The sequence below is a fragment of the Octopus sinensis genome, linkage group LG11, assembly GCF_006345805.1.
Source record: "Octopus sinensis linkage group LG11, ASM634580v1, whole genome shotgun sequence".
Taxonomy (NCBI): domain Eukaryota; kingdom Metazoa; phylum Mollusca; class Cephalopoda; order Octopoda; family Octopodidae; genus Octopus; species Octopus sinensis.
The window spans coordinates 62,320,663-62,336,768 of record NC_043007.1 but is presented as its reverse complement, the minus strand read 5'-3'; the positions used below and the strand labels follow the sequence as shown (position 1 = coordinate 62,336,768).

At 36.5% G+C, this 16,106-nt stretch overlaps 1 protein-coding gene across 1 annotated transcript in view; it reads right to left on the bottom strand.

The window, feature by feature from the left end:
• Nucleotides 1-16,106, bottom strand: part of LOC115217481 (BRO1 domain-containing protein BROX) — a 40,029-nt gene that overhangs the window by 2,985 nt on the left and 20,938 nt on the right. Inside the window, exons 4-9 of the mRNA XM_029787191.2 lie at nt 15,323-15,395; nt 14,211-14,313; nt 12,121-12,210; nt 10,037-10,122; nt 3,536-3,617; nt 1,249-1,399 (exon numbers count right to left, since the gene is read on the bottom strand). Coding sequence (XP_029643051.2) covers nt 1,249-1,399; nt 3,536-3,617; nt 10,037-10,122; nt 12,121-12,210; nt 14,211-14,313; nt 15,323-15,395 — 585 coding nt within the window. The remainder of the gene's footprint in view (nt 1-1,248; nt 1,400-3,535; nt 3,618-10,036; nt 10,123-12,120; nt 12,211-14,210; nt 14,314-15,322; nt 15,396-16,106) is intronic.

Here is a 16,106-nt window from a genome sequence, read left to right as displayed (position 1 = left end):
AGATGCTCAGAAAACAGATTCGATCACACACCAGGGGGAGAAGCTAGAAGTAATTGATAGCTTCCGCTACCTAGGTGACCAAGTTAGTAGTGGGAGTGGATGCTCAGAGAGTGTTACCACTAGAATAAGAATAGCCTGGGCAAAGTTTAGAAAGCTTCTACCCCTGCTGGTGACAAAGGGCCTCTCGCTCAGAGTGAAAGGTAGATCGTATGATGCATGTGTGCGAACTGCCATGCTTCACAGCAGTGAAACATGGGCCTTGACTGCAGAGGACATGTGTAGGCTTGAAAGAAATGAAGATAGCATGATCCACTGGATATGTAATGTCAGTGTGCACACACAACAGAGTCTAAGCGCCCTGAGAGAAATGTTGGACATAAGACGCATCAGATGTGGTGTGCAAGAGAGACGTTTGCACTGGTATGGTCATATACTACGGATGGATGAGGAGAGATGTGTGAAGAAGTGCCACTACCAAACAGTTGAAGGAATCAAGGGTAGAGGTAGACCCAGGAAGACATGGGATGAGGTGGTCAAGCATGACCTTCGAATGTTGGGCCTCACAAAAGCAATGATAAAAGGCCACGACCTCTGGAGATATGCTGTGACTGTGAAGACCCAGCAAATAAAGTGAGTTCACAGCTATATCCTACAGCAGTTTCACCATTCGAAAGTTCCTTGGATGGTACGGCGAACTGCTGTGCTTGAAGAGACTTATTGAGTCAAGTACATCAACATCAAAATGAAAATCAAATGGAAATTGTGCTGGTGGCACATAAAAAGCACCATCCGAACATGACCAATGACAGCGCTGCTTCCATGCCGGTGGCACGTAAAAAGAACTATCTGATCATGGCCATTTCCAGCCTCTTCTGGCCCCTGTGCTGGTGGCACGTAAAAACTATCCACTACACTCACAGAGTGGTTGGCATTAGGAAGGGCATGCAGCTGTAGAAACACTGCCAGATCAGACTGAAGCCTGATGCAGCCTCCTGGCTTCCCAGATGCCAGTTGAATTGTCCAACCCACACTAGCATGGAAAACGGACGTTAAACAATGATTATATATATATATATATATATATATATACACACACACATATATATCATATATATATGTACATACACACACATATATATACACGCATATACACACACACACACACACACACACACATATACACACACACACACACACATTTGTATGTATGTAAGTATACAGAAAAAAAGATAGAGTGAATATACTCACATCATTCCATTTTCTCTTTCACATTTTTCCAAAGTTCTTCGTACTTTTGGCCCAAGATTTCTAAAGAATATGTGTTCATGAGGCTTTGCTTGTGTCCCAGATCCTTTTGCTGCACTATATTCTTTACATCGTGCACTAGATCTCTCAAAATCTTAATTAAAAATGTTTAAAAAAAAGGAAAAAGAGAAAAGTAAATAAATATTTTAATAAATTTTGATAGATTGAACATTTCCACTAAGTGGGTGATTTTTTCAGTTTATTAGTTTAGGGAGAGAGGATTTATTGTTAGCCCAGGTCAAATGGGAAAATGCAGATTTATGATCAAAGGTATTCCGTCTATCACCATCTGACCTTTTTAAGGATATGTAAGACTACATTATATAAGACTTTATGTAATAGGATGAAGTGTGATTTATAGGAGATTTGCAGGTTGGACAATTATATAGAAGTCAGTTCATAGAGAAAGAGGAGGAGGAGGAGATAATGGCAAAACAAGCTGCATTTGTCACTTTCAAGACAGTTTAAACTGGAGGATGAGATTAGTGAGGTTATTTTCAGTTTTCAGTATGTTAGTTGCTCCAAAACATAAACAATGGACGATTCGGAAAAGTGTTTAACATGAAAGAGAAAAATATAATACTGCACTGAGAGGATTTAGTGAGAGCACTAAACAGTAAGAAGAAAAGAAGCATGTGGGTCTACAGTAATGGTATGTGTGAAGTCAGTGAACAAAATCTATTTTCTGAGAAGAAAATTTTGCTGCTTCCACTTAAAATAAATCTCTTGTAACATTTGTAAGATATTTTATTGATTTAAAATAACCAATAATTTACTTGGTAAAACAATAGGTTAATATTCAAATAAATTTTCAGAAAAACTTTGTTTAACAGAAATTGTATTATTGTCATTAATTTTACATATTTATGCATATGTCTGTGGGTGTGACTGAGAATCTAACTACATAGCTAGTGTGTGTGGTGCCCGGGGCAACCCTTCCATTTGCTGCTCCCCTGACCTCAGAAAAAAACCCACATATTGCCCACAGCAGACCCAAAAGTACAACCCCCATTAAAAGTGCCACCTGGGGCGACCTGCCCCTACTGCCCCACCGACCCCAGCTATGTTAGTGCAAACAATACTAAAACAGTTAATGTAATTTCACTATACTAATTTATTTTAGGTGCGGTATAGCTATGTAGTTAAAAAGTTTGCTTTGTAACCATGAAATCCCTATTCTGTGACATCTTGAGCAAATGCAATTCTCAATAACAACAGTAAAACAGCGTAGATGGAAACTGTATAGAGGCTTGCTGGCTGCATTGTACCAGTATTTCAAAAGATACAGTGCTGTCACACTGATCCTGTCTGACAATTATGTTAAGCATACACATTGCTGTGGAATACTCAGCCAATTGCATTTAATTCAGAAGCAAGTTGACTGAACAACTTAATGCTAAATATTGGAGATCTACCCATCCACCACTAATTTTGTTATATGATTTTATATTGCAAGTATATATAGATATATGTACACAGTAAAAGCAATAAAAAAAAGTATAGTGAACTTGCCACGAGGGGTGAAAAATGCATCACAAAAAATTTGAAAGGAGAGAAATTATTGAGGAAACAGTAGGAGGATGTACATTAATATCTCTCCTTTCAAATTGTCTCTGAAAAAAGATACAATCTGAAACGTACTTTCTACTCCTCACAGCAAGTTCCCCTTATTCTTTTTCTTGATTTTACTACATAATATAAGTCTCGCCAACTCAGATGAGCACCAGCTCCTTTGTAGTCTGATTGATAATATATGTATCAAATAAATCAAACAAATCAAAGCAAAGTTTAAAAAGTACAAAAGGGGTCCTATGTGAAAGTTAAACTAAGTGTACAAAAACACTTCACCACAACAATGTACCTGAACACAATGCCCTAAGCATCCAGCAGTTCCTGGCCAAGAAGAACAACAGAAGATGGCAAGATGACTCCAGGAGCAGGAGGCCTTCAACAACAGGATAGGTCAATGTTGAGCAATCAATCAGCAAGTCTACAAAGAGATCCTGTGGCATTTGCTTTGCTCAGTGTGCAAGAAATGAGAGTTGTGGGGGGGATGAATTGTGGCTGCTTCACCACAACAATACACCTGTTCACAGCACCCTGAGCATCCAGCAGTTCCTGGCCGAGAAGAACAACAGGAGATGGCAAGATGACAAAGCAACAAGCATCATTCGAGAAGTGATCAAGAGTTTAGTAAGGTACCAAACAGTGTAAATGAAAATATACTTACATTTCATTGCTTCCTGAAGGCATTTGATGGCTTCTCCACATTTGTCTTGAGCCAGCAGTGTTTCTCCATGATAGGTATGTGCCTATGTGGTAAATATTCGATGATGAGAACAAAAAAGACAATTTTTATTTTGCTAGTAAGATAAAGGGTCTCATTTCTTCATATTATTATATGTATATTCATATATATCTATGAACATACATATATGAAACTTTCATTAGAATGACCTTAGATCAGTAGCTATTTAAAATTCAGTTTCCTTGTCAGTCTGTCAGACATCTCACTGAGCTTTTTATTCAGCCAATATGTATATTGCTTAAGGTGACAAGCTGGTAGAACCATTAGTACACCAGGTGTGTCTTCATGTTCTGAGTTCAAATTCTGCTGAGGTTGACTTTGTCTTTCATCCTTTCAGAGTTGATAAAATAAGTACCAGTTAAGTACTAGGGTTGGTGTAACTGACGCACCCCTTCCTGTAATTGCTGGCCTTGTGCCAAAATTTGAAATCAATATTTGTATTATCTACACACAATTGAATTTATGCATAATTTCATCCAAACTCTCAAGTGAGGCTGTTTCATATATATTACTGAACTTCTATTTATACTGCTATCTCAGAAGTTTTTCAACTTTACCTCTCACTTCCTAGTTGTAAACATCTGCCATTCTTGAAAAGATTTTGCAGAGAGAGCCAGATTATCAGTACACTAGTGTTCTTAAGAATATTGGTTTCAAATTTTGGCATAAGGCCAGCACTTTTGGAGGAAGAGGTAAGTTAGTTACATCAAGCCCAGTGCTCAAACCTGAATATATCTTTCGAATCTTCACACATGAACTAAACTGTTCTTAGTTTACTAATAGCTACGGATCTCAGTGTCAACTGTACATGTGTCTATATATGCATATGTGAAACTATAAATATGAGTATAAAGACGAGTGTGTATGTGTGTGTGAGTGTAAATATATGTATGTGTGAGTATATATATATCAATGCTGTCACTGTTTTTAATTACCCTTTTTCATATTTGTATGGGTCAGACAGAATCAAAGCAGATTTTTTACGGATGTATATTTTTCCTGTCACCAACCTATACCTATTTTCCAAGCAGAATGTTGGAAATGAATTACACTATGTGTATGACAATGACACTCATTTACTATTGTCATGATGATGAAGGTTCCAGCTGATCCAATTAATGGAAATTAAACATGCAAGTGACTGAGCACTCTACAGACACATATTTCTCAGAAACAGCATGACACAGAATGTGACAAGGCTGGTCCTTGGAAATACAGGTACTTCTCATTTTTGTCAGCTAAGTGGACAGGAGCAATGTGAGAATAAAATGTCTTGCTGAAGGACACAATACGCTGCCTGATATCGAACTCACGACCTTATGGTTGTGAGCAGAGTACCCTAACTACTAAGTCATGTGCCTTCACTGTGAATATGCATGTATGCATGTGTGTGTGTGTGTACTTATATATACAAATGCAACACATAGAAATATATGTACGAGGTTTGTTTGAAAAGTAACAGGACTGGGTGTGCTGTGAGCTATGAGCGAAAGAGGGATAAGTAGATTGTGTTATCATCTAACATGATATCAAGGGAGTATATAACTGTAATCTTAGCTTTCTGCAACCATTGAATATTTTTCACATGCTTTTGTTTACACCTCTTTTTCAGGTTGTTCAGCTATGAGCATTGAGAAAGGAACAATGAACACCTAGCAACAAATAAACCTGAAATTTTAGGTCCAGTTGGGGAAAATTCCATCACAAGCACTTGAAATGCTTCAGCAAGAATATGGAGATAACACAATGTTGTGCACACGTTTTGAGTGGCACAAAAGGTTCAAAGAGAGGTGTGAGAAGGTGGAAGATGACTCCAGGAGCAGGAAGCTTTCAACAAAAGGACAGGTCAACATTGAATAGTCAATCAGCAAGTCTACAACGAGATCCTGTGGCATTTGCTTTGCTCAGTGTGCAAGAAATGAGAGTTGTGGTGGGATGAATTGTGGCTGCTTCACCACAACAATGCACCTGCTCACAGCGCCCTGAGCATCTGGCAGTTCCTGGCTAAAAAGAACATTGCTGTACTGGAGTAACCACCCTATTCATCTGATCTTACTCCACATGACTTTTTATCTTTTCTCCAAGCTCAAGGGAATCATCAAGCGAATCAATTTTGTAAGCGTGAAAACCACGTGTAACAATGGAGCTGAGGGGCATTCCAGATGAATCCTTCCAGCAGCGCACAGATGTATGGCAGAGAAGGATGGAAAAGTGCATTAGACTTAAGGGGGAAACTTCAAAGGGGAAACGATGTAGTTTGTTGCTTGAAATTGAAATAAACTGTTTGTGACACCAGTCCAGTTACTTTTCAGACAGACCTCATATATGTATGTTGGCACTGTTTTCCAACATCTCTTGAGTCATTCCCATCCACTCATCTATAATGTGAGTTGCAATATAGCTCTTCTGCAGAAAGAAACTGGTTCTGTTCTGGCCTCTTCTCTCACACTTTAACCTTTCATCTTCTAGATTAAAGCTGCCTTCCTCTCAACTGTAGCTCTACTTAGTCAAAAGGGATCCTCTTTTTTCAGGCTGCACAGAGACCTCATTACTGTTGGTACCACAAAAAAGCACCCAGTACATGCAATAAAGCAGTTAGTATTAGGAAGCTCACTCAGTTGTAGAAGCCATGCCAAAATAGAATAATGGACCTAATGTATCCCATCAAATAATTCGTCATGCCAGCATGAAACATGAACATTAACTGAACATGATGATGATGATGATATATATATATATATATATATATATATATACACACACACACATACATATACAGAAATATTAATATTTCTAAATCTCTCTAAAGGAGACTATGGCAGTCAGGGAAAATAGGACGAATGCTGCTGTTGATTAGCTCCAAGAGACCATCGCCTCTAGCTAGCTATGTGACACACAAACCTATGTCCATTATAACCTACGAACAGGGGAGGTCAGCAGCTTCCCCTTGCTGGTTCAACAACCACAGACTAGTTTCGGAGTGATTGCCCTTTCTTAATGTAGAGTAGCTGAACCCAGCAGGCATCACTGCTGACTGTCTGTTCGAAGGTTTATTTACCTATATTCAGTGGATAGTCTCCTATAGAGAGATTTTAAAATATTAATATTTCTATTTTTGAAAACCAGTGGATGTGTTCCACTGAATATAGGTAAATAAACCTTCAAATAGACAGTCAGCAGCAATGCCTGCTGGGTTCAGCTACTCCACATTGAGAAGGGGCAATCACCCCGAAACTAGTCTGTGGATGTTGAACCAGCAAGGGGAAGCTGCTGACCTTCTCTGTTCAAAGGTTGTAGTGGACACAGGTTTGTGTTTCACATAGCTAGCTAGAGGCAATGGCCTCTTGGAGCTAATCAATGGCAGCATTCGTCCTATTTTCCTAGATTGCCATGTTAGCTTGGCGATAACTATTAATATCCAGTACTGCTGCCGTAGTCTCCTTTAGAGAGATTTAGAAATATTAATATTTCTATTTTTGAAAACAAGTGGATGTGTTCCACTAAATAAACCTTCGAACAGACAGTCAGCTTGGCGATAACTATTAGTATATGTGTGTGTGTGTGTGTGTGTGTGTGTGTGTGTGTGTGTGTGTGAAGGAGTATATGGGAGTGAATATGTGTGAACAAAACTGGAGAGTTTGTTCCTTAATTGTTTAATTGTCTTACATGTGTTTCAGTGAAGATAATGTCTACATTATGCAACCCATGCTTGAATTACATAATTTGGCCTTAATCTTCACTGAAAAATGAGTGATGGCATAATTAAGTAATCTATGAAGCACCTCTCCAGTTGAAATTTTTTCCTCTATATATACTCTGCAACCTTTATCATTATGGGGACCAGTGAAAGGAAATTTGGACTATATGAATCTGCATTGCAGTTTTCTCTTTTAACATAAAGGAATACACATGAAATTTTAAATATTGGTTATCATTATTTTGATATCCACTTTTCCATGCCTGCATTGAGAATTTGAGGCAGATTTTCTGTAGCTGGATGCCCTTCCTGTCACCAACTTTCACCTGCTTCCAAGTAAAGTAATATTTCCCCATGACTAGACAGGCTTTCATGGGAGACTGGAAATGAAGGACACTACTTACATGATGGTGACAGTCCTTTACAACTATTACATGAAGTCAAGGCAAGAAGACTATAACACACATACACATATATATTACATGGGAAAATGCGAGCATGCAAAGTAATACTCTTAAGATTACAAACCTGGAACAGTACAAAACAAGTTAATACAGCCGTATAAGTATAGGACAAGCTATTACTTCTAGTAAAGTAAAGAATAAGAAACTTTTTACTTAAAATACCAGTTCTTCTAATTTATCACTCTTTACAGTTCTCATCTCTTAAATTTATTGTACAAAACTGTTCAGCTAATTTGTAACTTTGTCTAATTAGTCACTTTTTTCTGTATTTAAGGTAGTAAATTAGCCAAATTCTACTTAAATAAGTATAGTGTTATTTGTAAACTATAATAAAATAAGTTTTAATACTCAAATTTTAATTTTAGCTGCAATATTTTAAGTAAAAAGTTTCTTATTCTTAACTTTACTAGAATAGCTTGTCCTATACTTTTACAGGGGTAATAACTTATCCTGTACTTTTCCAGGTTTATAATCTTAAGAATATTACTTTTTGTGCTCGCATTTTACCACATAATCCATAATTTTTCCAGGTATTGCTGTTATAAGATAATTAATAATGTGTCAATTAATAATTTAAGATTTTACCTTATAAAATACTGAAAGATAACATTTCAATTTTTCCATGTAAGTGATGATGATATTTCAATTTTTTTCATGTGTAATTTAAATACATGTTGTGATCAAATTATTTGATATTACCCATCCACACCAAATTAAGAGAAGGGATTTTTACCATGTTGTTGGTTACACCATGGCTCACCAAAAGTTACAAACAAGACCTCAAAACCATCAGTTACCAGGCTCACCTTAAGTAACCTAATTTTGCAATATTAGGCGGTCACAGGAATACATTCAACTAAAAAAAAAAAAAATTTCCAATGATTCCTGGATTGGGGGGAACCCTCCACCTCATTTTTTCCGAACCAAAATAAGAGATTTGCAGCATATTAGGTGGTCAGAGTACTTGATGCAAAAAATCAAATTTTTTTGTTTTTTTCTTAGTAAAAATCGTGCGGGTGTTAATATAGAAATTTACCATAATGTTGTTTTATTTAGCCTCAAATCAACCCAGATACTGCAAACCTATCATCAAAGACATTCCAGCCTTCAGCAAATCATCTTTTTAGGGATAATCTAGGATATTACATACAATGGGTGTGTGAATTAGGTAGAGGGATACTTTGGCTGCTATTCTTAGCATGTCAAGCAACCAGGTAGAGGCTCTTATATATGTAATATGTATATATATCATCGGCAGAAGTTAGAAAGTAGGTCAAAAGCCTTCATGTATTGGCACTTATCAAACACAAATTTGTCCATTGTTACTCTGTAACTTCTGACGAAATAACTTCTAAAATACAAAATTTTGTCAAAAATGTTAAAAGTAAACCCTGTTCTAAGTGACACATTCTACCAGTATCGGAAGTTTGAAAGCATTTAGTTAAAAAAAATTAATCAAATAATCTGTATGTCAAAGTCAACCTCGGCGAAATTTGAACTCAAAACTCAAAGACAGACCAAATACCGCTACACATTTCACCTAGCACGCTCGCTGCATTTCTGCAAGCTTGCTGGCTTAGAATGTAAAGAAATATATTCTTTATTCTTATTGCCTAGGCGTTACTTCTTACTTCCTCACTTACTGACATTAAATTTCGTAACATTTTACCTCATAACTGTTTTTTCTACTAATTTTTGTTCAATGTGACTAACGATTCTGAAATCCTCATGCATTTTTCTATCATTTAAGCCTAAGAAAAATATACTTTTAATTTAAAATTAAAAAATTTATGTTAATTGAAGATGAATATCTGCCTAACTGCTCACTTAAGGTCTGACATATTTTGATGTAACTTTTTTTCTACTGAACCAAATCTCAAACTATTTATGCCAAAGAGTAGCTGAAGAGGTGCAATTTATTTGAGAACTGAATTAGTGGTGAAGCTTGGAAGCTGCTGCAATTGACGAAATGGTGGACTTCAGAATATATTCAACCACTACCGTGGTTGACTGATTTATACACACAATAGGCTTTTTTCAGTTTCTGTCTACCAAAACTAATTGCAAAGCTTTAGCTGGCCTGGGCTTATAGTAAAAAGACATTGCCCACGGTACCACACAGTAAGACTGAACCAAAGACTATGTGTTTGGGTAGCAGACTTCTCACCACATAGCCATGCAAGAGCCTATATGTCAGGTAATTTAAATCACCTATACACTTATAACTATCTATTTACAAGTTTACATGTGAGATATACTTACGTAGGCTGTATAGAAATCTTTCTTTAGTTGGAAGTATTTCCTCCATTTGTTAACTGTTTCAGCATCTAAACTGGAAAGAGTATCATCTGAAAATAATTACATGAAGATATTAATTAAAAACATATTTGTAATAGATAGAATAATTTCTTGCATGGACACAAGAACATAGTCAGAAATATTATGGGTAGAATTAGTCAATCATATTGATTACAATATTTGACTGGTGCTAAGACAGTGAGCTGGCAGAAGCATTACTGTGCCAGGCAAAGTGCTTAATGACATTTCATCCATCTTTACGTTCAAATTCTGTCAAGGTTGACTTTGCCTTTCATCATTTCAGGGTACATAAAATAAGCACAAGTTGAGCATCGGGGTTGATGTAATCAACTTAACCCAACTCCCAAAATTGCTGGCCTTGTGCCAAAATTTGAAATCAATATTTGATTAGTACTTTATTTTATCAACCCCAAAGGAAATAATAAAAGTAAAATGCTTCTCCTTTATTTATCTTTGGTGACTGTAGCATTGACCAGAGGGAATTGATGTCATCAGATAGTGTCCAGTGATCATTAGGTATTCTGACCCTGAACCAAAGTACCATTCCATTGATTAGTTTTTAGTGAGAGTTTTTCCCTGCTCAGTCACTACGGAGAATGCTTACAGCCAATGAAATTAGAATGAGCAAGAGAGAACAAGGTAGCTATGTGTAGGCTGGGAGAGAAGCAGAAAGAGTCTTTTGGTGATTGTAAAACTGGAAATGAGGAAGAGAAAAGGAGCAGTAATTTGGTCCCACTGTCATCCCATCAATAGGAGGGTGTTAGAATTTAAGGCTGAAGCAATACAATAATCATTGGACACCCTTTGATGACATCAATTTCTCCAGCTCAAAGCTACATTCACAATAGGTGAATGTAGCTCAAAGCTTTAAAATGTAGTCAATCTAATAATAATAATGCTTTCACATTTTGGCACAAGGCCAGCAATTTTGAAGGAGCGATAAGTCAATTACATCAACCCTAGTATTCAACCAGTACTTATTTTACTGATGAAAGGTAAAGTCCGCTTTGGTGGAATTTGAATTCAGGACGTAATGATCGATGAAATGCTGCTGAGCATTTTGCTTGGCGTGCTAACAATTCTGCCAGCTTGCTAGTAGTAGTAGCAGTAGTAATAATAATCTTTTCTACTAAAGGCACAAGGCCTGATATGTTGGAAGAGGGGACAAGTTGACCCCAGTGTTTCACTGGTACTTAATTTATTGACCCTGATAGGATGACAGGCATCATCATCATCACCACCCTGTTAGACATCGAAAACACCAATCTGAAACAGGAAAGAGAAAGTGACCTACTGCCAGGTACTTAAACCATCCACCTATCACTTTCTAGGCAACTGTATTACCAATTAAAGTCAACCTCAGTGGAATTTGAACTCAGAACATAAAGATGGATGAAATGCTGTTAAGCATTTTGCCCAGCATGCTAATGATTCTACCAGCTCACCGCCTTTTACAAAATAATAGTCCTTTCTATAATTGACCCCAGTGTGTGACTGGTACATATTTTATCGACCCCCAAAAGGATGACAGGCAAAGTCAACCTCAATGGAATTTGAACTCAGAAGAGACATGGATGAAATGCTGTTAAGCATTTTGCCCAGCATGTTAACAATTCTGCTAGCTTGCCACCTTTTATAAAACTGTAGTAATGAAGCATAATCAAGTATTGAATTAAAACTCAGAATGCCATCATCATCATCTTCGTTTACTTTTTCCTTAAAGTTGGTTCTATAGTTACAGCTGAGTATTAAAATTCTAGCTACGATTGCTCTCACATCAGGCCTAATAATAAGTTAATAAAGGAAATCTTCAGAAAATATTCATAAATCATTTCAATGTTATGATACAAGGAAGTCTCATGCATCTGAGACAACATTTTTCAACAAGTGTTAGTTAATCATAACAGGAAAATAAAAACTAAAAAAAAAAAATTATTTTCATACATCCTCATAACTGAAATACAAAAAGAAATTAATTATAAGGATTAACTGTAATTACATGGAATTATGTGGAAAATTATACATACCAGCTTTTGTGTAGAGCTGTGCAGTTTCATATGTTAATGCAGCAATTAAACTGGCACTATGTTTAAGTTCAATAGCTCGTGCTGTGGTCACTGTAAGAAGATGATAAACATATGGATGTGTATATATTACCATCAATACCATAATATTTATATATATGCACACACACACACACGTGTTGCTTAATATCAGAAGAATGAAAAAGGAGTACTCAAAACATATCCTTGTAGAGGATATGGATTTTTAAAATTAAAATTGAAGCAGAGAATTTGTCTTGTGACATGAGTTTCATGCCATTGCAATCTTCAGGAAAAACTATTATAACTTCGTTGGTAGTGCATGTGTATATATGTATGTGTGTATACATATATCCAATTTCCCATGCTTGCATGAGGTCGTTGCAATCTATTAAGGCAAATTCACCAACCCTCATGTCTGTCCTGACATACTTTCATGGACGACTGGAAAGAAAAGACATTACTTGTATGACAGTAATGCTTGTTTATAACAACCACATGATGTCAAGATAAGAAAGCACTAACAGACATCCACAGCTATGCACACACACATGTATACAGCCATCTTTCAGTTTCCAGCTACAAAATCCACTCATAAGACTTTCATCGGTTTGGGGCTATAGTACAAAACACTTGCCCAAGGTACCAAACAATTAGACTAAATTCAAGATTATATGGTTGGGAAGCAAACTCTTCAACCACACACTCACACCTGCACACATATCATCATCATCATCATCATCATTTAACATCCATTGGACAGTTTAACAGGAGCTGGCAAGCTAGAAGATTGTGCCAGATTTCACTGTGTTTTGGCAAGGTATTTATAGCTGAGTGTTCTTCCTAATGCCAATCACCTTACAGAGTGGACAATGGTCTGATCAATAAGTATCTGGACTGTTGAGATAGTAACAAAGCTCAAGCACAGAGAGTGAAGCCACTTGGCATAGACTGACCTTGAACATTACTGTGCATGTGCACTAAGTTTTAACATTCTAGCTCACTTCCGCTGTTTACAGCAGTGCTTGGAAGGAAGGTGTGTAGTGTGTGATTGTCACATTAACTGTAACAGAAGAAGTTGAGCAGAAAATCTGCATCAAATTTTGCCAAAAGTCTGGCAATATCTAATCAGTTTTCAAAAGGTTTTCATCGTTTTCAACACAATCAAGGAGATCTTGTGCAACTGAAACTTGAGTGTCTTTTTGGTCAGCTGAAAGCAGTTTTGGCACAAACTTGGCAGACATGCATCTCATACCCAAATCTTTAGTGATAATGAACTGAACCATAACTAATCTGCACATCGTCTGATAAATCACAGTTGGTAATTTGACAATTTCCCCTCACAGTTGCATGCACATCTGTGATGTTTTTCTCAGTTCTGTTGGTTGTGGATCTCCCATAACATTTGTCAATATTGATATTTTTTCAGCATCTTGGAAACGTCTGAACCACTCGTACACTTGTGTGCAGCTCATACACTCCTCTCCATACACTTTCTGCAACTTTGCGTAGGCCTCTGAGCAGGTATCACCTTGACAACTTTGTCTGTCATAGTCAATGTGACAATCACATGCTACACACTTTCCTTCCAAGCACTCCTGTAAACAGTGGCAGTTAGCTAGAATTTTAAAACTTAGTGTGCAGCACAGCAGAGTTCAAGGTCACTCTGTGCCATGTGGCTTGACTGCATGTTTTAGCTTCATTACCATGACAATAGACTGGATACTTACTGATCAGACCTCATATATATAAGTGTGTATATATATATATATATATATATATATATATATATATATATATATGTATATATATATATATGTATATATATATATATATAATATATATATATATACATATATATATATATCAATATAAAGTATAATTCTATAATATAAATATACATTATACATACATACACACACACACACACATATATACAAATGCAAAAGTAAGTTGAAGGAAATTTGAAATAAGGACATTAAGATTGATACAAGAACCATAAACCTCACAGAGTGTTGCTCTTAAAAATATACAATTTTCTTTTTCTTTTGTAAATAAACATTTGAATTTGTTACCTTCTTGAGCTTCGGCAGTAGATTGGTAAATGAAAGCATCAAGAACACGAACATCCAAATCAGTACCACTATCAATGTCTACAAGTCTTGCACACAAGTCATTCTTTGAAGAAAAGAAAAGTTCATTATTCAGTAGATGAAGGGATAAAATATATAAGGAACATTTGTAAATGATAGCTAATTTTAAGCTGGTTTTATAGAAATGTAATTAGGATTTTTTTTTAAAGCCTGGTACTTACAAGGGCATGCTGAAAAGTTCCTGACTTTAAGGGTATTGCAAGGCCTGGTTGGAAGCCCAACCTTCCGAGTTCTTTTACAGGGCTTAGAAAAACTGAATACAATAAATATGTGAATCTGAGAGGGGAATATGTTTAATAAAATCATAATTAACTGATCCTCCTCTATTTTTTTTATCCAAAGTCAGGAACTTTTCAGCACTCCCTCATTTTCTACCAGTCTTTTTTTGCTTGAACTGCTAAGATACAGGGATGTAAACACATCAATACCAGCAGTCAAGTGATGGTGGGGTACAGACACACACAAAGATATACACACACACATATATACAACAGGCTCCTTCTGTCTACCAAATCCACTCACAAGGCTTTCAGAATATATATTTTCCTTCTTGTCAAATAAACATTATAAGAATCTCCTTTTATTTTTGCTGAACTACTGGGATGATCTCCATCCTGAGATGAAATCAGCAAACTATATCCAACAAATGAAGAAATGAATAACTAACTAAAAAACGTACCTATTATGAAAGATAACCATGCAATTTAAACATTAACTTAAAAATCACCAAAATAAAATGAATTAATTAAAGAAACAAGAATAAAATGTTATTCCAGATCCTTTTTCTTCACTTGGTTAAATCATTGTGAGAGATCTCTATGTGATTGGTCAACCTGCTAAAAATAGCAATCAAATCTCTCCCAAATCATATTCTGTTTTAAACACACTCATAAGATATTGTACTCCTAGACACTAGCATGTCTAAAATGTGATAGTCACAGTTGGAATGCCTTTGGTCCTAGGTCTGCTGTATCAGGGCATGTCTTAGACTAAGCAAAAACCATTGTGAGTTTTGCAGTTGAAAGAACACTTACCTTCACATATGTAAACATGCCAGCAGCAATACGAAGACATCTATGAACTTCCTTTGCTTCATCCATGTCCACACTGCAGCATAAGACAGAACATCGTAAGTAAACAAACACAACAAATGCAGTTTTAATGTGAAGGATTTCTTTAATTACTTAGAAACACCTTTGATTGCAAACATTTAAAAAGTGCTTTATAACCTTTCTTACTTCAGTTCTCACTGAAAAATCATCATCATTTAATATTTATTTTCCATGCAGGCATGGGTTGGACAACTTGACAGGAGCTGATAAGGCCAGGGACCACACTAAATTCCATAGTCGTTTTTGGTTTGGTTTCTACAGATGGATGCCCTTCCTAATGTAAACCATTTTACATTGTACCAAGTGCTTTTTATGTGGCACCATCACCAGTGCATCTTATGTGACACCATCACCAGTGCTTTTCATGTGGCACCATCACCAGTGCTTTTCATGTGGCACCATCACCAGTACTTTTTACATGGCATCAGCACCAGTGCTTTTAATGTTGTACCTGCATCAGTGATTTTAACATGGTACCAGCACCAGTGATTTTAATGTGGCATCAGCACCAGTTCTTTTAATGTGGAACCAGTACCAGTGCTTTTTATGTGACACCAGCACTTTTTATGTGGTACTAACACCAGTGCATTTTACATGGAATTAGCATCAGTGCTTTTTACGTGGCACCAGCATCAGTGCTTTTTACGTGGCACCAGCATCAGTGCTTTTCACATGGCACCTTGGTTTGTACAGTATTAAAATATAG